The following is a 21,559-nucleotide window of genomic DNA, read 5'->3' as shown; positions in this document are numbered from 1 at the left end:
CAGGCAGAGGGAGAGGGAAAAGCAGGCTCTCCGTTGAGCAGGGAGCCTGATGTGGGGCTCAACTCCAGAACCCTGGGACCATGACCTGAACTGAAGGCAGATGCTTAACGACTGAGTCACCCAGGTGACCCTTATCAGTGTTATTAGAAGTTAGGATAATAGTTAACTTTGGCAAGGGGGTGTGAATTGTCATTGGGAAGAGGAGATGAGGGGAGGATTTTGGACTGCTATATTAACGTTTATAAGAATCCATATGCTTGTTAACCATGCTACAAAAAAGAAACAGGACAAAAAAACTTGCTTACTACTGTGCAGGGTGACCTTTATATAGCAATTACTTTCTTGTGAAATTATGAATTAAAAGGAAAGAACTAAGCATTTACCTTTCCCAGATTTTCGTGTCATCCCTGCAGAGGTGCCCTGCTAATCTTCCAGCTTTAATATATGTGCTGCTGAAGTTAGCACAGACATTTACTTTTCCCAAGTAGAGTAACTACAGTTTATAGTATACCAGTCTTATTTACAGGTTAATAATAACAATAATAATAATACCCAAAGAATGATAAAAATAAAAAAATCCCTAATTTGCAAAACCATTATATTTGTAGAGAAGTGTGTGAATATTATCAGTGCATACTAAAGTCATCAGCCGACTGGGGTATTTACTTGGTGCCTAAATATTCTTGCAGTGTAGAAACTTACCTTCTTTAGATTGTCAGGGGCCTTGTTTTGAAAAACAGTTTAAAAGCATCACAAGGATGAATATAAGATTATTTCCCAGTACAGAGAAAAAATAAGCAACAATAGGGGCCTAATAGTTGAATAGTTGTTCAGTGCCTGAGCTTTGACTTTTTAAAATCTTGGATTTGAAACTTTTTTTTTTTAACATATTCTAAGGGTTTTTTTTTTTTTTAACCCCTAAGTGTTTTATTTTACCGAATGAAGTTATGTATGAATTCCATATGATATCAGTGATCACTGGAGGTGATGGTTTTTACTTTTCCCAGACATTGTTTCATTAAATTCATTATTGATAATCCAACAAATACTCAGTCCTTTTTGTTGGTTTAGGGTCATGTGGGAGAAATTAGGCTTCTTATATTTTATATTTTTCTTTTTTTTTTTTTAATTTTAATTTTAATTTTAATTTTTTTTATTTTTTTTTAAAGATTTTATTTATTTATTTGAGAGAGAGAGAATGAGAGAGAGCACATGAGAGGGGGGAGGGTCAGAGGGAGAAGCAGGCTCCCTGCCAAGCAGGGAGCCCGATGCGGGACTCGATCCAGGGACTCCAGGATCATGACCTGAGCCGAAGGCAGTCGCTTAACCAACTGAGCCACCCAGGCGCCCTTTTTTTTTTTTTTTTAAAGATTTTATTTATTTGAGAGAGAATGAGATAGAGAGAGCATGAGAGGGGGGAGGGGCAGAGGGAGAAGCAGACTCCCCGCTGAGCAGGGAGCCCGATGCGGGACTCGATCCCAGGACTCCGGGATCATGACCTGAGCCGAAGGCAGTCGCTTAACCAACTGAGCCACCCAGGCGCCCCTATTTTATATTTTTCTTTAGTGCAGTCCTTACATAGTGCGGCTAAAACAAATCCAGCCCTAAATTTTCACCTGAGTGGCATACACATAGCAATTTAACAAAAAAATTTGATTGTATGTACTTTTTAATGAAAATAGACACATACTGTATGAAGGTTTTACATAACCAAAATTATACATTCTTCCATTGTGTAGATTTAGTGATTTAAAAGGGAAAAGTTTAGTTCTTTTAAGCCTGGCAAAAGCTTTTCAGTCTTTATTATCATATACCTGTTATTTTCTGCAAGGTGAATAAATTGTGAATTTATTTCCTAGGAGGAGTATAGAACTGAAGGTATCAGCTGGCACAATATAGATTATATTGATAATACCTGTTGCATAAATCTTATTAGCAAGAAACCAACAGGTCTGCTCCATCTTTTGGATGAAGAAAGCAAGTGAGTATGATTCTTTCAGCAAGTACTTTTCAATCAAAAGTATGATTCTTTTCATTTGGGCTTTTCATGTCTTTTTAAGTCTTAAATTTTCTTCTTACATAATCAATAAGGAGCCAAAGTTTCCCTTGTGTGCATTTTATTGTGTATGTTTCTAGGAAAATTGGGTAAACTATAATATTGAATGCATTTTTTCCTTGAGTTTTTCCAGATTTTTCTACAGAGTTACTTTGATGTTAAATTTGTTGGCATATTTTTTTATTGTTGCATATTCCTCTCTTCTTGAATTGAGTTTTATATGAGATGTGTTTGTAGTTTTCATGTTCAGTAGAAAAGAATATCATGATAGATTAGTGATGTCTGCCACAGCTGTGCAGGTGGAAAGTAGCAATATATGCCAAGTATTTGACATCCTTGTGTAGTATACCAAACATAAGCTGAATAAGCTTCAGAAATAAAACTTCATATAGCATCTTCCAGAGTGTTTTTAGTACTCTGTAAAGTATTATTTATAGTTATCCTATAAGATGGCAAATCTAGAACTGGAGAAACTGAAGTGATGGAGAGTATGTGAGTTTTCTGTCACTCTTCACTAAAATATTAAGTAACTAAATTAGGTCACTTGATTTCTAGCTATAACCATTATACCCACTGAAGTAAGATATAAAATATTGGGGATTAACTATCATAGGTGGGATGACCATACATCATCTGATTTGAATGGGACAATCTAAAGTTTATGCCTGTTGTCCAGTTTAGTTATTAAAGGTGCCTGCTTTAACTCCCAAATATCCTGGTTTGTATGGTAAGTTGTATGTCACCCTATTAATATGCCATAAACATATAGACTATTTCCATTAATCTAAATGAATTAAAATGCAATTAATACAAAAATATTTTATGTACAAAGTTGTGTAAAAGTTTTTTTTGCATTGCTCTATATGCCCTACAACATATATTATCTTTTATAAAATCGTAAGGTTAGTGGTTCTTAACTGCTCACATACCTTACCTCTGGTGTATTTTATTTTGGAAAACTTCATAGGTGATTTTGATATTCAGTGTTGAGAACTATTATGGTTGATGTCAAAATATTAAGCAGTTTTATTTGTTTGAGGTATTTTATGATAACAAAAAGAACACAGTTTAAGCAAGTCTAGAAGAAGATCATATAGATAGTAAGTGATGGACTTGAAGACACTCCAGGCATTTCTGACTAATTAGCTTGTGCATTGAAGTATTGTCCTATAATGTTTCTCCATAATAGGCTATAGAGTCAGAAGTTCAGGGTTGCATTCCATCTCTATTAGCTACCTTTGGCAAATCTCTGAATATTCTTCGTTCTTAGTTTTTTGCATGTAAAAAGGAAATGATGAGAAATGATAGTGCTGTCTGCTATATATCTTAAGGTGGTTGTGAGCAGCAATTGAGATAGCCGAGTATGTAATTAAAACATGAGTAGAGGAAAGGGTTTTTGTTTGGCTTGTCATTCCTTACGTAAAATATTTTTAGTTCACATCTTATTATACAAAGACTATATTTCCCTGGTCACTTGCTACCTCACATAGATATAAATATTGCCCAATAAGAGAATATTAACTCTGCCATTACCCAGAAGTTCCTGGGGGTAAGCCATGTGGCCGGAAATTACAGAGACAGATTCTGGCTCAGTGTAAGAAAGAACTTTCTTATCATTAGAGCTGATTAGCAGCTGCTTTATAAAGTAATAAAATTTTCCATTATAGTAATTCTTTTGCATCATCTGTCAAGGTATTGTTGTTGGTAGGAGACTAGAGTGAATAACCTCTTTTTTTTTTTTTAATTTTATTTATTTGAGAGAGAGAGAGCAAGCATGAGTGGTGGGGAGGGGCAGAGGGAGAGGGAGAAGCAGACTCCCTGCTGAGCAGGGAGCCCCACTTGGGGCTCTATCCCAGGACCCTGGGATCATGACCTGAGCTGAAGGCAGATGCTTAACTGACTGAGACACCCAGGTAACCCTGGACTGAATAACTTCTTAATTGTCCCTTCAATTATGTTTCTATATTCAGTCCTCCATAAAAACTTTTTATAAATTCTATTATTATTTTCTTCACTTTATGTATCAGTCCTGTTGTTTTTACCTCCTCTTGTAAATGGACCACTTTGCTCTGTGCTTTAACATCCCAGAAGATGCAACGGCATGAAATGTTTTCTCTCTGCCAGAGTTGGATTGAAAATAAGTTAGACACATTTAGGAAGGCTGTTTGGGGAACTACTTTGAGTAGTTTTCCTCTAAAAACTGTTTTGTTCTATAGGGAATATATAACATGAAATATATCCTTAGCGGTGTTCCTACCTCATTCAGTGTTGTTTATAGTGCTTTAGATGCATGGGTCAGAAGTCTTGTTTAATCTTTTCTCTGTTATCTCTTGGCTGTTTGACCTCGGGCAAGTTATTTAAGCTTGACTGTAAAGGATGCAGCATGAAATTTAGAAAGAAGGAGTAGAATAAGCAAAGTTAGGTGTGAGCAGGATGTTAGGAGTGTTACCAGTCTTTCCTTTGGTATTCAAAGTATGATCTGTTGACAGCAGGACTGGCAGCCCCTTGACGCTTGTTAGAAATGCAGAATCTTTGACTTCCACCCCAGTCTTCTTTTAACAAATGAAATTAAGATCAGAGCATTCATTTAGGACAGCATTTTGTCATTCTTGCCTGCTCATAAGAATTACCTGGAGTACTTGGAAATAGTACTGGTCATCATGACCCTAGCATCACTTCAGTAAAATCACAGGAATGGGGTCTAGGTATTGGTATTTTTGAGAGTTAAAGAAACACAGAAAGAAGCATGGAAACACTAATCTAAGGCTTCCTGGCAGATAGCCTTTGGGGAACACTAGATGGAAGAGCTTTGAAATGCACAATAATGTCTGATTTGCCTTTGTTCCAAGCTCTTTTACTTGATGTTGCAGTGTGTATCCACAAGTGTGGATAGTTTTTCTCATATGGAGAGCTTTTCTTTCCATCTTTCCTTGTTTGGAATAAAAACTGTTCTCATATATGTCTTCCTTTGAAAATTTATTTTCTCCATTTGAGAGTAAGAGAAAAATAAATCACAAGCTTTTTGATTACTCAGAGGATTACTTAGAGACAATGAGATGAGTATCCAAAAGCATCCTGCTGTGAAGTAGTGAGGCATAAGTTTGCAGAGGTTGAGTTTGTGTCTAGGCTTATGACCTTGGATTTGGTCTCTTTGCCTTGGTGATCCATAAATTTTACTGAGTAGGGGAGGCACAAGATTAAAGGAATATTACAGGAAAATTTTGATATTTTGATTTGGTGACTTGAAACAAGGTAAGATTAGAGTACTGAGACTACTGTAGAGGCTGTCGCTGTACTCTCTGTTTCAAATTGCAAGAGTTATAGTCCATTCTAGAATGGCTTTAGAGTTCTGGAATGGACAGGGAGAGCTGGATGGTGAAGGTGTTTTGAGGAAGGGATAGTATTTGAATGCAAAAGCAGGCCTAGATGAATAGGAAAATGGCAGTGTTGGCAACGTTAGAAAGTAGGTAACATTTATGCCTTCCCTATAGGATGCCAGCTAGTGTTAGATGTTTTTACCAGTGTTATTTAATTCTGTTAACATTGCGATACCTCACTGTACTCATTTATGGAAACTAGTTCTTTTTTTTTTTTTTTAAGATTATTTATTTATTTATTTATTTGAGAGAGGGGGAGAGAGAGAGAGAGAGAGAGAGAGAGAGAGAGAGAAACAGCATGAGAGAGGATAGGGTCAGAGGGAGAAGCAGGCTCCCCGACGAGCCGGGAGCCCGATGCGGAACTCGATCCCAGGACTCCGGGATCATGACCTGAGCTGAAGGCAGTTGCTTAACCAACTGAGCCACCCAGGTGCCCTGGAAACTAGTTCTTAAAGCTTGACGTAGGTCACATACAGAACTGGTAATCTAAACTATTACTGTCTGACGCCAAAAGCCATTCTCCTTCCTGATTCTAATACATATAACAAAATTACCTATTTCTGTTGTAATTTTGGAATCATTTCTACACATTAGATTTTGTATTCAGCATCTTTGCAACCTCACGTCACATTATTTCTCATTATTTCAATTATGATTAAATGAAACTTTTCTGAAAGATACTTGCTTTCTCCTTTTTCTGTCAATAATATTTCCTCTATATGAAACTCCTACCCAACCTTTAACACTTAGCTCATAATTGCCTCCTATATCTTCTTTGAATCTTCCCATTATTCCCAACCACTAGTGATTTTTTTCTTTTCTGAACTTTTAAAAAAAATATATTTTATTTATTTATTATTTGAGAGAGATCGAGGGAGAGTGAGAGAGGAGAAGAGGGAGAAGGACAAGCAGACGGTGCTGAGAGCAGAGCTGACATGGAGCTCAATCCCAGGACCCCGAGATCATGACCCAAGCTGAAACCAAGAGTTGGAAATTAATTAATTAATTTTTAAAGATTTTATTTATTTGAGAGAGAGACAGAGATAGTGGCAGAGCATGAGTGGGGAGGAGAGGGAGAAGCAGGCTCCCCACTGAGCAGGGAGCCTGATGAGGGGCTCGATCCCAGGCCCCTGGGATCATGACCTGAGTGGAAGGCAGCCGCTTAACCAACTGAGCCACCTAGGTGCCCCCTAAACTTTGATATTCCTGTATTTGCTATCATGTAATTATTTCTTAATAAGTAGATATGAAATGTTCATCAATGAGTATAAACCATTGAGACATATTTGAGATAATAATAGATATAGTATAAAATTATGTAGTTACTGGTATAGGTAAGAAAATTGCTACTTAATTTGTATATGAAGAAATAGGAAAACAGAAGATGACTATGGACTTAAGACCTGTCCACATTGAGAGATCATTTTCTATTTGGAAGTTCTTGGCCCCAACAATGTATCATTTGAGTTTTATTATCCTATGGGTATTACAGAAGTGGCACACAATGCAACCTGAGCTAAATATTTATAGACCTGAGTTAATTTCTTAGTTCTGCTACTTGCAAAGTGTGAGTTTGGGCAAATCGTAACTTTTGATCTCTTATCTATAAAACACCAGTCCTTCTTGTACTCACTTTTTAGCTTGTTAAGAAAATCAGATTAGATAATATAAGTGAAAACTCATTGTAATTTGCTATAAGTGTGTTAGATGGCAATGTAATTATGTATTTAAAAAAAAGACTGTATTGACAGCTGCATCTTTTTTGTGTGTGTGTGTGTGTTTGTTTTTTGTTTTTAATTCAGCTTTCCACAGGCTACAAATCAAACATTGCTAGATAAATTTAAGCATCAACATGAAGAGAATTCTTACATTGAATTTCCAGCCGTGATGGAGCCTGCTTTCATCATAAAGCATTATGCTGGGAAAGTAAAATATGGGGTAAAGGTCAGTAAATTTTCCATTAATATGCCTTCAGGGTAAAAGTGTTTTCTTTACTGTATGTATTATCATCCCTGTCACACTGCCTTCTCTGTAGTTTATGGAGGCTCTTGATCAGTAACAGTTGGAGACATTTTATAACGATACTACTAACATTCAGATTCTACCTTGCAACATATTACTGTTTTATGTGATATTTTTGTTGGTTTCCTCCTATAGATAAACTCAGTATCAGTCCCTTCCAATACTTTTTTTAAATCTGAAGAATAGATAGCATCAGTATATCTTGAACCTAGTATTTCATTATGTAGTTTGTTGAATTTTTCTCTTCTCTGCACCCATGAGGCTTAACAGAGGCTTCATGTCTTTATGCACCATTAGGTATTTGTGAGCTTGCACTCCAATGAATAGATTGAAACTTTTCACTCCTGTGGAGGGGAATCTTCATAATTGTGGCCATTTCTTTTTTGTAATTAGTGAGCCTGTTACCCTTCAACCACTTGGTGTTAAGTCTGTCATTTAAGATAATTTCCCAGGCAAGGCAGTGATGGTGTGGAGAATAGTGGAGCAATATATTTTCTCTTGGGTCTTGAGGTGAGAGTCACAACTAAAATCACTCATTCATTTGCAAATGATTGACTTATTCACGAAGTACCTGTTAGATACAGACTATGTGTCAGACTCTGTGCTTGGTGTTTGGAATGATTTAGTGATAAACCAGGCAGACATGTTCTTGGCTCAGTATATACAAGCACGTGCGCATGTGTGTATAATATGGATAAATGGGATATTGCTATAAATAAATGAATGGGTTCTAGGAAAGAAAGTAGTGAAATAGTGGACTTTGAATTTGGAGATCCATGAATATCTCTCTGAGAACTTAAATTTTGAGAGTTAACCTGAAGCAAGTGTCACCTTGGTAAGGAGTTGGGATGATGAATATTCCAGGCCATGAGATAGGAAAGAATTAGTATGTTAAAATAATTGAAAACAGGTCAGTGTTACTAGATTATGGTAAGCAAGGGAGATAGTGAATGAAACGAATTTAGAGAATGAATAGCAATTTAATTCTTCATGGCTTTTAGACCAAGTTAAATGAGTTTGGTTTTTATTGAAATGATTTGGGGAACCATGAAAAGATTTTAAACAGGTTGTGATTTGTGTTTTTAAAAGATTGCTTTGATTACTTTGAGGAGAAGAAACAGCAGAGGATGAAGAGTGGAAGCTGGGAGATCAATTAGGAGCTTTTTTTAATATTTGAGGTGAAATGTTAAGGTAAACTGAACCACAGGGGTGGCAGTGGAGATGGAGAAAATGTAGATGATTATGAGATATATTTTGGAGGTATAATTGGTAGAACCTGATTTGATGGATCCTAGCTAAGTAAGTGACTTCTGGCTCTAGCTGATGGGTGAATTTGAGGTGTTATTTCGAGATGGAAAAGACAGAAGGAACAGATTTTAGAACAAACATTAAGAATAATAGAGTGGAATCATGGTACTCAGGGGCTGGGGGCTGGGGGAATTGAGATATTGGGCAAAAGATACCAACTTGCAGTTAGAAGATGAATAAGTTCTGGAGATCTAATGCACAGCATTACGATTATAATTAACATTGTGATAATAGCATTGTCTTCAAAGTTCTTAAGAGACCAGATTTTATTTTTTATTTTTTATTTTTTTAAAGATTTTATTTATTTGACAGCGACACAGCGAGAGAGGGAACACAAGCAAGGGGAGTGGGAGAGGGAGAAGCAGGCTTCCCGTGGAGCAGGGAGCCCGATGTGGGGCTCGATCCCAGGACCCTGGGATCATGACCTGAGCCAAAGGCAGACGCTTAATGACTGAGCCACCCAGGCGCCCCAAGAGACCAGATTTTAGATGTTCTTACCACAGAAAAGAAATTATAGTTCTATGACCTGATGGAGGTATTAGCTAATGCTATAGTAGTAGTCATATTGCAGTATATAAATGTATCAAATCAACACATTGTATACCTTATACATGTTATATCTCAATTTAAAAAAAGGATTTTAAAATGCAGTTTAAAACAAAAACAAGAAAACGAGCTGTAAAATCATACAGTTAGGTGCATAAATCTAAAGTGTACAGATTTCTGTCATGCCCCTTCCCTGCTCATTCTCTCCCACTTAGTAATAACCACTATCCTCATTTTTTGTCCTTAAATTTACTTGTTATTACAATATTTCAGGTAAATGGAATCATACAATATATACACTTGTGCCTGTGATTAATCATCCTTAGATAGGTTGAAAGTAAATTAATGGAAAAAATATATATATAGAAAAAATGTATATAGAAAGTAAAAAGATGGAAAAATGTATACCACCCAAACCCTAACTAAAAGAAATTATTATCAGACAGGTAGACTTTAAGGCAAGAAGTATTACTAAAGATAAAGAGGCACATTTCATACCAATAAAAGGGGCCAGTTTGATAGGAAGACACAAGCATCAAAAGTTGTATGTACTTAATGATTTGATTCAATATATAAAGCCCAAAGGGAGGACAAAAATGAACTAGAAAAATCCATCTAGTTGTAGCTTTTAATACATATCTCTTAGTAACTAACAGAATAAGACACAAAATCAGTAAAAACTAAAAAATTGAATAGGATTATTAAAAACTGACCTACTTGGCATATCATAAGGATAGCTAGACAGTCTTTAAGTGTTTAAACACAATTCTTCTATGTAACCCATGAGTCAAAAAAGAAATCACAATTACAATGCTAATTTTACTATTTATTTTTTTATATTTAAAGATTTTATTTATTTATTTGAGAGAGAGAGAGAGAGACAGAGATAACAAAAGTGAGCACCAGCAGGGAGGAGAGGGAGAAGCAGACTCCCCACTGGGCAGGGAGCCTAACGAGGGGCTTGATCCCAGGACGCTGGGATCATGACCTGAGCCGAAGGCAGACGCTTAACCGACTGAGTCACCTAGGTGCCCCTACAATGCTAATTTTAAACTGAGCATTAATGAAAATACAACATATTAAAATTTGCAGAATCTGTAGCAATTGGTAGGATGCATTTAAAGCAATAATTTATAATTTTAAATCCATATATTAGGAAAAATCGTTGAAAGTAATTATCTAAGCTTCCATTTCAAGAAACTGAAACAACAGCAGATTAACCCCCCCACCCAAATTAGAGGGAAATAATAAAGGAAGACTAGAAATTAATGCAGTAGAAAGCAGACATGCAATAGAGAAATTAACAAAGTCAAAAATTGGTTCCTTGAAAAGATAACAGAAGATAATAAAAGGTAATAGAAAATAATCTATAATAGAAAAAAGATTTTAAAAATACAGATATCAGAAAAGAAAACTACATACTCAGCAGATATTAAAAAGGGTCTGAACATATTTGCCAGTAAATTTGACAACATAGATAAAATGGAGAATTCCATGAAAAACACACATCAAAACTGACACCAGAAATATAGGAAAACCTGAGACTCCTATTTCTGTTAAATAATTTGAATCAGCAGTTTAAATTTCCCCTCAGAGGAAATTCCACACCTATATGGTTTCACTGGCAAATGCTTCCAAACATTTAAGTAATACTAGTCTTACGCATTCTTTTTCAAGTTTGAGATACCTTTAAGATGTATAAATGGATCTCAGACATAACAAGAAAGGTCTGAGCTGGAAATATAGATTGGGCCTCATCATATAGATAGTGTTTAAAGCCATTACTATGGTAGCGATCACCTGATGTTAGATGATTGAGTGAAAATTGTAAGAGTACGTAAGAGCAAACCCTAAGAATTTCAAATATGGAACCAGCAATAGGGTAAGTAGTAAATCACAAAATGTATTGTTAATAGAAACTAAGAGAAAATTTTCAATAAGAATGATAGAATTAGTTTATGAAATGTACTTAGAAATATGGAACTATGAAGACAGATGAGATCATTACATTTGGAAAATAAAGGTTTCCATCAACATTTGACACTCATCATGGGAAAGAATTCTAGAATTTTACTTTGTACAGTATAGTTGTTAATAGGATGCGCTGGTCTTCAGTGTAGAACAGACACATGTTTCAGTTCCTGTAGTACTTATTATGTTTGCCCTTTGTCAAGCTTCTTTATCTTTCTGTTTACTTATCTAAAGTATGGTTTGTAATTACTCTGCTTTATTAAGTAATTGTTAGAATTGAATAAGTTATGTATAGTGCTTAACTTCGTGCCTGACATCTTGTTTGCCCTTGGTAGGTATTAGCTGCTGATGGTGGTGGTGGTGATTTGGATTTGAAAATTTTTAATCAGTTTTATTAACTTTTATAATACATACTTTTGCTCAAAGGGTGTTTAGGGACAAGCCAAGGACCAAGATTTCTGGCTTGTTTCTCCTTTTCCCCTGTTCTTAGGAGAACAAAGAGTAGGAAAGGAAACCCCTAAAGGACTCCAAACTGCCTTCTGGAAAACATCATACTAGGCATGCTCCTCATAGAATTCTGAGTTAGAGCTGTTCTGTGAAGTTGCACCAACTCTGAGTGATTTACTTACCAAGTTTTAATCCTTTTATCTGGGTTTGGTTACAGCCTAATGCCAAGACTATACATACCAGTCTGGAACCTTCTTCCACAAATGTGAACTTTTTGTTCTCCTTCTCGTTCTGTGGGATATTTTAACCCATTTTCTTCTGTTATATCCCCTCCATCCCCCATTGGCAGGTGGTTTGTACTGCCTATTTATAGTCCTTAGGTAATACATATATTTTCTGAAGTCTCTGTAGGACTCATAGGCACATATATTCATCTGCCTACTTGCTGTCTGTATGCAGATATAGTATAGTGGTAATGAGTGGCTGTCTTTGAACCCCTGTTCTACTTACTGTGTGATAGGGGCCAAGATAGTTAATCTCTCTGTGACTGAGTTTCTTCAAGTGTAAAATAGGAATAATGATAATAATATCTGTCTCAAGCAATTATTAGGTGGTTGAAATGAGTTTAAATGAGATAACACATGTAAAATGCTTAGAAGAGTGCCACACGCATATTAACCTTTCAATAAATGTTGCTTGCTACTGTCGATATCCTCACCATCTCAGACTTCACTTGCACAAAACTGATCTCTTGATCTCATTTCCTATCTGTAAACCTTCTCTTTTCTCTAGACTTCTCTATATCAATATGGCACTTCTACCTAGTTCCTTAAACCCAAAATATAGGTGTTAACCTTATTCCCTCATTTTCTCACCATGCTCTAATACACCAGCAAATTCTTTGCCTTACTTCCAAAACGTATCCCAAATACAATAATTATTTTCCCTTTATGCTGTTACCACCAATGTAATCTAGGTCACCTTCACCTTTTATTTGGAATATTGCAATAGTTGGTCTCCCTTTTTCCATTCTTTCAATAAATTCATTCCCTCTGCGGCATCCATGGTATTTATAAAACATCATTTAGCTTCCATTGGCTTTCCTTTATACTTGAATAAAATCTACAAACTCCTAACTCAGGCTTGCATAGCCTATTTATTTGCCAAATCTTCCACCACTCTCACCCTTGCCCAGAATGTTCCAGCCCCTGCTCTTACTGCTTGTCTCCTAACTTGTCCTACCACCTATAGGTAGTAGGTGTTGTGTTCTCTTTGTTTGGAACGCTGTTCTTTGTCTTCTCATGTCTGGTCATTTTATGTGATACCCCTTCAGAGAGGCTCTCTGTTTAACAAGTTGCAATAAAATTGTGGAATATTCACTGCCATTTAAATGTATTACAGAATTCAATAGTTTTAGGGTTGGCTGGGACTTTATAAAAGGTATCTGGTCCAGTTAGCTACCTAGAACAGAAATCACTTCTATAGTCCTTGTTAAGCCACTTTTCAAACATGTCACCCATTATCTTCTTGGTTCAATAATTTTTTCAAAAATAACACTGGTACTTTTTTCATGTAGGATTTCCGGGAAAAAAATACAGATCACATGCGCCCTGACATTGTAGCTCTTCTAAGAAGTAGCAAGAATGCATTTATCTCTGGGATGATTGGAATTGATCCCGTAGCTGTTTTCCGATGGGCAGTTCTCAGAGCTTTTTTCAGAGCCATGGTTGCTTTCAGGGAAGCTGGGAAAAGACACATTCAGAGAAAAACTGGTAAGCAGTAGATATTAGTATTCTACCATACTTCATCTTTTAGTTTTTTACCTCTCTTAAGGAGTAGAGACATAATTTTGTTCTCTTCTGTTTTCTTACCATATCCTAACATCATTTTCAGATCTGATTAGTTCCAGTGTACTTTATATGATTGAGTTAAATGAATATATGGTGTTTGTGTATATATATGTGTTGGTACATTTTTATTAATAAATAATGAGAGGAGTAATGTATGTAAAGCACCTGATATTTAATAGACAGTAAGACATTGGTAAAATTTTTAAACAAAATGATACTTTACCATTTACTTATAGAATTAAACATTGATACCTTTCTTTATTTTCTTCTTATGCAATAGTTTTTATGCAGATGAAATATAATTAATCTGGAAGCATAAATCAGGAGATAGAAAAATTGGGATGGGAGGTGCGGCAGTCTAGTGGAGATAACCTGACTTCAGTAATCAGTCAAGTGGCATTTCTTCTCTTGACTGATTTTGTGACTATTAGCAGTTTTTCTTCAAAATTCAAAATTGTGGGGTAAAGCCAGGTAATAATACATGTATCTGTTTGTGAATGTTAATTTTTTCTTCCTCCCCTTAATTCAGTTCATTGGATTTTACTTTGAAATTTAGAAACAAATGGAGCAGGATACTTTTTTTGTGTCTCTTCCCCTTAAATCATGAAATACCGTAGTTCACAATCTGTGGGAAGGCATCTTATCTTCATAAGCACTTGGTACCTAATGGAAACCGCACTGTTGCTTCCTGTAGCTCTGGCCTGAGATAGACCATTGCTGCATAGTGAGGATTTACTAATATATATGTAGCCATTTAAAATAAAGTGTTCTGCCTAGAGAAGCTTCAGTAGAAGTACGCTAGGACACATCTGTACTTTCAGGACTCCCAGATTTACTTATATGGCGTTTCGGCATGTGCACTAGCAGTAAAACTTTTAAGTTCAGCTTTTACATATTTCAAATGAATACATGTATTTGGGAGATTGTATTTCTAAAATGAGAGGGAAAAGCTAATTGAACTTAGCTTCTGTTTTTCAGATTATAATATGTACAAACTGGCCTTTGTAGATAGGGAGAAATATAGTTTTTTGGAAAATAAAAGGAATATCTTAAACCTGCTTTACCTTTTACAAAATTATTTCTAAGAGGCTTTAAGGAAAAGTTTTTTCTTTTAATTTAAGATACATTATTACTTATTACAATGGATTTACCAATTTTGAAAATTTTAAAAATTGATAAGTATCCTGCTAAGATGTAACTGACTCTGAGAAGAAACTTTTCTTGTATTTACTATTGAAAATACTGCTTTCTGTAAAGATCATTCACATTGTTTTTGTATTCCTTTGGCATTTAAAATATTATTTGTGAAAGCTGTTTGTGTGTTTATTATCATCAATTGGTACAAAGATACACAATATTATTAATGATCAACAAAATGGTACTGTATCATTTCTACTTTGATCATTTCTAGATTCTTCTTGTTTTGTAATCTAATTTTTTCTTTCTGGCCAGCACAGAGGATCCATATAATAAACTTTTTGAATACTCTTATTTTGGGATATAACATGCATACAGAAAAGTGTGCCCCCCAAAATGTATAGCTCAGTTAATTATCACAAAGTGAAAACACCATGAAACTACCACGTAGATTAAGAAGTAGAATATTACCAACAACCCAGAAGTCTCAGTGGATAAACTTTTTAAATTTTACTTTTTATCAAGAAAAAGAAAAACTGTAGTTGATTTGTATTTTGAGGCACTGAGCAGATTCGTTACAGGAAATAATTGTATGGCAGTATATTACTGTCAGTGCCAGTATTTAGCATTTTTGCTCTTTCTGTATGGATTTAGGATAAAAGGGTGCCATAAAATTAGAACATTGTAGCATTGTAAAATAAAAACTAACAGAGTAACTGAAAATGGATAAATAGTAGATTCAGAACTTTTAAAATGACCATAAATAGTATGAAGACAAAATGAAAATGAACTATAGGAATTAGAAATTATTTAAGTAGAAGTGGGATATATGGAAGGCAGAAGGTAATCAAGTTCAGATTTTGAATGAGAATAAGAGTTCAAAGATAATACTTTAGGGAAGAAAGAAGGTGTAGACTACAGATGTACAATATATCTTCACTTCCTTTGAGAGTATCTTTATAAAAAAATTTTAGTGTCTCTTAGCTAAATTGCTAATAAATACCCTCACAGTAAACTAAAAAATACTGGATTTTCTTATGGACTTCCCTGACATTCTTTTTCTTCATCAAGCCATCCAAGCACAAATAATATTAAATTAAAATCTATTTGACTGTTTTTTTATAGACTTCAAGATTGAGGGACACAATGCCATTTAAGGCTTTTAAATAAAAATTCAATTTATTTAAGAATAAATTTGCTTTTTTTTTTTTTTTAAAGATTTTATTTATTTATTTGACAGAGATACAGAGAGAGAGGGAACACAAGCATGGGGAGTGGGAGAGGGAGAGGGAGAAGCAGGCTCCCGGCAGAGCAGAGAGCCCGATGCAGGGCTCGATCCCAGGACCCTGGGATCATGACCTGAGCTGAAGGCAGACGCTTAACGACTGAGCCACCCAGGCACCCCAAGAATAAATTTGTTATAATTGCGTATTATGGTGATCAGGAAACCATGCAGTGTTCTTAGTGGAATTATATAATTAGGCAGTGTGAGTGAAGCTACATATTGGCCTGGCTGGGATGTAGAATGAGAAATAGTAATGATTTGTCTGGTCAGCAAACAGGCTTTACAGAATTAATTCAGGAAAGTCCTGAACAGTAGCAATAATTATGTGAAACAGCAAATCCTGGGAAGAAGGGAGAATCTGATTTTGAGAGTTGCCATGTTAAATTATTTAAAATATCTGGTGTTCTACACAAAATTATGAAACATGCAAAAAAAAATATGACCTGTGTATGTGAAAAAAGGAATCAGTAGAAAGTATTGCTGAGGAGAGCCAGACCTTGAATTTATTAAAGTCCTTAAGCTATTTTAAATATGTCCAAAGACAACCATATCTGAAGAACTAAAGGAAAGTATGAGAACAATGTCTCACCAAATACAGAATATTAATTTATATATGCATGAGAAATTCACTAGAAGAGTTCAGCAACAGATTTGAATAGGCAGAGGCCAGAATCAGTGAACTTGACTACAGATCAGTTGAGATTATCCATTCTAAGGAACAGAAAGAAAAAATAATGAATAAGAATGAACAGAGCATTTAGACCTGTGGGACACAATAAAGTACCCCAATTTCTGGCAGTTTAGAAGGACAGAGAAAGGGGTAGTAAGAATATTTCAAGAAATAATGGCCAAAAACTCTTTGATGAGAAGACTATATACCCAAGAAGTTCAACAACGTACAAGGGATCCAAACTTAGATACATCATAATTAAATTGTCCTGAGATAGAAAATATTGAAAACATCAGGAGAGAGGTGAGTCATGTACAAAGTGTCCTGAGCAAGATTGACAGTTGATTCATCATCAGGAACCATTGAGGCTAAAGGGCACTACTTGACATATTCAAAGTGCTGGAAGAAAAAAGAAAGTCAATCAAGAATTCTGTATTCACAAATCAAAACATCAATGAGATACCACCTCACACCAGTCATAATGGCTGAAATTAACAAGTCAGGAAATGACAGATGTTGGCAAGGATATGGAGAAAGGGGAACCCTCTTACACTGTTGGTGGGAATGCAAGCTGGTGCACCCACTCTGGAAAACAATATGGAGGTTTCTCAAATAGTTGAAAATAGAGTTATCCTATGACCCAGCAATTGCACTATGAGGTATTTAGCCCAAAGATACAAATGTAGTGATCTGAAGGGGCACCTGCACTCCAGTGTTTATAGCAGCAATGTCCACAATCACCAAATTATGGAAAGAGCCCAGATGTCCATTGACAGATGAATGGATAAAGATGTGGTATATATACACAATGGAATACTACTCAGCCATCAGAAAAATTGAAATCTTGCCATTTGCAACGATGTGGATGAACTAAAGGGTATTAGTCTAAGCGAAATAAGTCAATCAGAGAAAGACAATTATCATTTGATCTCATATGTGGAATTTAAGAAACAAAACAGAGGATCATAGGGGAAGGGAGGGAAAAATAAAACAAGACAAAATCAGAGAGGGAGACAAACCAGAAGAGATCATAGGAAACAAACTGAGGTTGCTAGAGGGGAGGTGGGTGGGGTGATTGGGTAACTGGGTGATGGACATTAAGGAAGGCACGTGATGTAATGAGAACTGGGTATTATATAAGACTGATGAATCACTGAACTCCACCTCTGAAACTAATACTCTATGTTAATTAATTGAATTTAAATTAAAATAAATAAATAATTCTGTATTCAGCAAAACTGCTCTTCAGAGTGATGGTGAAATTAAGACGTTTGTGGATAAACAAATCCTGAGCTAGTATTACTATCAGATCTGCCCCAGAAGAAATACTTCAGTGAGTTCTTCTGGCTGAAATGAAAGGAAGCTAGATAGTCACTTGAAAGCACATGAAATAATAAAGAGCGCCATTAAAGGCAACTATAGAATTAAGTATAAAGTATAGTATGAATATATTTTTTTTACATTTGTAACTTTTTTTCTCCAATCTGATTTAAAAGACAACCATACAAAGCAATAATTATAAATCTCTGTTGATGGGCATGACATTTTAAGGGTGTAATTTGTATGACAGTAATAGCATAAAGGAAGAGGAAGAGAATGGAGCTATATAAGAGAAACATTTTTATATACTGTTGGAATTAAGTAATTTTAAATCCAGACTTGATTGTAATAAGATGCAAATTATAATTCCCTTGGCATTTGTTAAGGAAATAACTAAAAATATGGTAACGTAAATGACAAAAAAGTAAGATATACTGGAAAACATCTGTTTAATACAAGAGAAGAAAGTAATGAAAGAGGAACAAAAATAATACGTAATAAGACATATATGGAAACTCAACAACACAGTTTTTTAAAAAAGATTTTATTAATTTGACACAGAGATAGAGCACAAGTAAGGGGAGCGGGGAGGGGTCAGGGAGCCTGACGTAGGGCTCTATCCCTGGACCCTGGGATCATAACCTGAGCTGAAAGCAGATGCTTTAACCAACTGAGCAACAGGTACCCCAACAGCACACTTCTTTTTTTTTTTTTTTTAAGATTTCATTTATTTGACAGAGAGAGACCGCGAGAGGGAACACAAGCAGGGGGAGTTGGAGAGGGAGAAGCAGGCTTCCTGCAGAGCAGGGAGCCCGATGCGGGGCTCCATCCCAGGACTCTGAGATCATGACCTGAGCTGAAGGCAGTCGCTTACCGACTGAGCCACCCAGGCGCCCCTCAACAGCACACTTCTTAATTACCAGTGGATCAAAGAAGAAATCACAAGGGATATTAGAAAACAGTTTTGAGATGAATGGAAGAAAATATACTGACCAAAACTTGGGCGCCTGGGTGGCTCAGATGGTTAAGCGTCTGCCTTCGGCTCAGGTCATGATCCCAGGGTCCTGGGATTGAGTCCCGCATCGGGCTCCCTGCTCCTTGGGAGCCTGTTTCTCCCTCTGCTTCTCTCTCTCTCTCTCTCTGTCTCTCATGAATAAATAAATAAAATCTTAAAAAAAAAAAGAAAATATACTGACCAAAACTTAATGGGATGCAGCTGAAACAATGCTTAGAGGGAAATTTATAGCTTCAAATAGCTCTATTAAAAAAGAAGAAAGATCTCAAATCAATAACCTAATGCATTACCCTAAGACTTTAAGAAAAAAAAAAAAAAAAAGAGCAAAATAAACCCAAAGCAAGGAATAGGAAGGATATAGTAAAGAGTGGATCTGAAATAGAGAATAGAAGTCAATAAAGAAAACAAATAAAACCAAAGGTAGGTTCTTTGAAAAGATAAATGAAATTGATAAACCTTGAGGTAGACTGATCAAGAAAAGGAGAAGACTCAAATTACTAGTTTTTGGAATGAATGGGGGATGTTGCTACTGATCTGATTGAAATAAAAAGGATTATAATACTTTTATGGCAACAAATTAGAAGCTAGTTGAAATGGACAAATTCCTAGAAAGATGCAAACAACCAACAGTGACTCCAGAAGAAATAGAAAATGTGAATAGGCCTATAACAAAAGAGACTGAATTAGTAACAAAAAAAAGCTTCCACAAAGCAAAGCCAAGGAACAGTGAATTCACGGATGAATCCTATCAAAAACTTAAAGAAGAATTAAAATGCAAACTTTATAAACTCTTCCAAAGAATAAGATAAGGGAATACTTTAATTCTCATTCTGTGAGGCCTATATTACCTGGATACCAGCCAAGACATCACAAAAATGAAAACCACAAACCAATAACCCCCAACCTAAATGTCCCTCAGCTATTGGATGGATAAGCAAAATGTGGTATACTCATACAGTGGAATGTAATTTTGCCGTATAAAGGAATGAAATATTAGTACATGCTACAACATGGATGAACCTTGAAAGCATTTTGTTAACTGAAAGAAATCAGGCACAAAAGGCCACATTAAGCATGTATCACAAATAACAAATGTATGATTGCATTTATGAAATGTCTAGAATAGGCAAATCTGTAGAGGTAGAATGTAGATTAGTTTTTGCCTAGGGCTGGAGTAGGCAAGCTGGGAGATGAGGGAAAGGATAATTAAAAAGGATGGGGGTTTTTTTGGGTATATTGAAGGTATTCTAAAATTGATTGTGGTGATGGTTCAAAAACCATTGAATTGTATACTTTAATTAGGTGAATTGTATAGTATGTGGTTTATATTTCAACAGAACTATTATACACAAAACACAAAAAAAGAATGTTCATAGTGTCTTTATTCTTAATAGCCCCCAGTTGGAAACACCCAAAAATCTATCAGTGGAAGAAAAGATAACCAAGTTGTGATACATTCCTACCAAGTAACATTATTCTGCAGTAAAAAAGAACAAATTACTGATTCTCGTAATGAGTATCATAATGAGTCACAAAAAAATATTGAGCAAAAAAGCCAGACATGAAAGGATACATATAGTGCATGCTTTCATTTAGTTTAAGAACAGGCAAAATAATATATAGTGATAGAAATCATAACTTGATTGCTTCTGCAAAGGCAAGGGTGGTATTGATAGGAAGGGGATGAAATAACTTGCTGAGATAATGGAAATGTTCTATATCTTGATTGAGGATTGGATGGATGTAAATATTTTTTAAGCTCATCAAATTTATACTTGAGATTGGTGGGTTATTGTGTTTGAGATATACCTTTAATGGCCATGAGGCCTGGAAGCTGGCATTACAGAAGCTGCTTTAGGATCAGAGACATGGCTTCGAGTTTGAATGATCAACTAGGATTGAGTTCCGTTATGTGGTGTAGTATCTTCAAAGAGCTTGGACTTTTCTGTCACTGAAAAGATGATTGAAAAATTCTGTCCGTTGGCCTTGAACAGAGAAATAAGAAGGACCTTAGCAATCTGTGTTAGGCCTTAGATAAGGTTTTTCTTAAGCTACCTTTAAAAAAATCAGTGCCCTATATGTTTACCATGCATACATATGGGGTCTGAACTTACGTTGTATTTTGGTGCATAATCTCAAGGTAAGAAATTAACAAAACTAGGGCACCTGGGTGGCTCAGTTGGTTAAGCGACTGCCTTCGGCTCAGGTCATGATCCTGGAGTCCCGGGATCGAGTCCCGCATCGGGCCCCCTGCTCGGCGGGGAGTCTGCTTCTCCCTCTGACCCTCCTCCCTCTCATGCTCTCTGTCTCTCATTCTCTCTCTCTCAAATAAATAAAATCTTTAAAAAAAAAAAGAAATTAACAAAACTAGACCAGGGACTAGCATAAACCAACACTAAATAAACATGTTTTAAGAGTTTATGAGACTCCTTAGACAATAACTGTCCCTGAAAATGTACTTATAAACCATCCTAGGAAACCTAACCACCTTAACAGGGCATTGTTAAGCAAATGAGAGGAAGATCAATTTAAGGTTTGGAAATAGTATTTTAGTC

General features: G+C 35.7%; 1 protein-coding gene across 10 annotated transcripts in view; it reads left to right on the top strand.

Moving 5' to 3' along the window:
* The window catches only part of MYO9A (myosin IXA), a 272,310-nt gene that overhangs the window by 102,574 nt on the left and 148,177 nt on the right, over positions 1-21,559 (top strand). For all 10 annotated transcript variants that reach the window (XM_034993654.1, XM_034993659.1, XM_034993658.1 and 7 more), the window contains 3 exons: positions 1,860-1,981; positions 7,236-7,377; positions 13,304-13,499. In XM_034993654.1, coding sequence (XP_034849545.1) covers positions 1,860-1,981; positions 7,236-7,377; positions 13,304-13,499 — 460 coding nt within the window. The remainder of the gene's footprint in view (positions 1-1,859; positions 1,982-7,235; positions 7,378-13,303; positions 13,500-21,559) is intronic.

The sequence above is a fragment of the Mirounga leonina genome, unplaced genomic scaffold, assembly GCF_011800145.1.
Source record: "Mirounga leonina isolate KUSES-001 unplaced genomic scaffold, KU_Mleo_1.0 Mir_91, whole genome shotgun sequence".
Classification (NCBI taxonomy): Eukaryota; Metazoa; Chordata; class Mammalia; order Carnivora; family Phocidae; genus Mirounga; species Mirounga leonina.
Note: the sequence above shows the minus strand (reverse complement) of the source record. Positions and strands in the feature narration are given on the sequence as shown.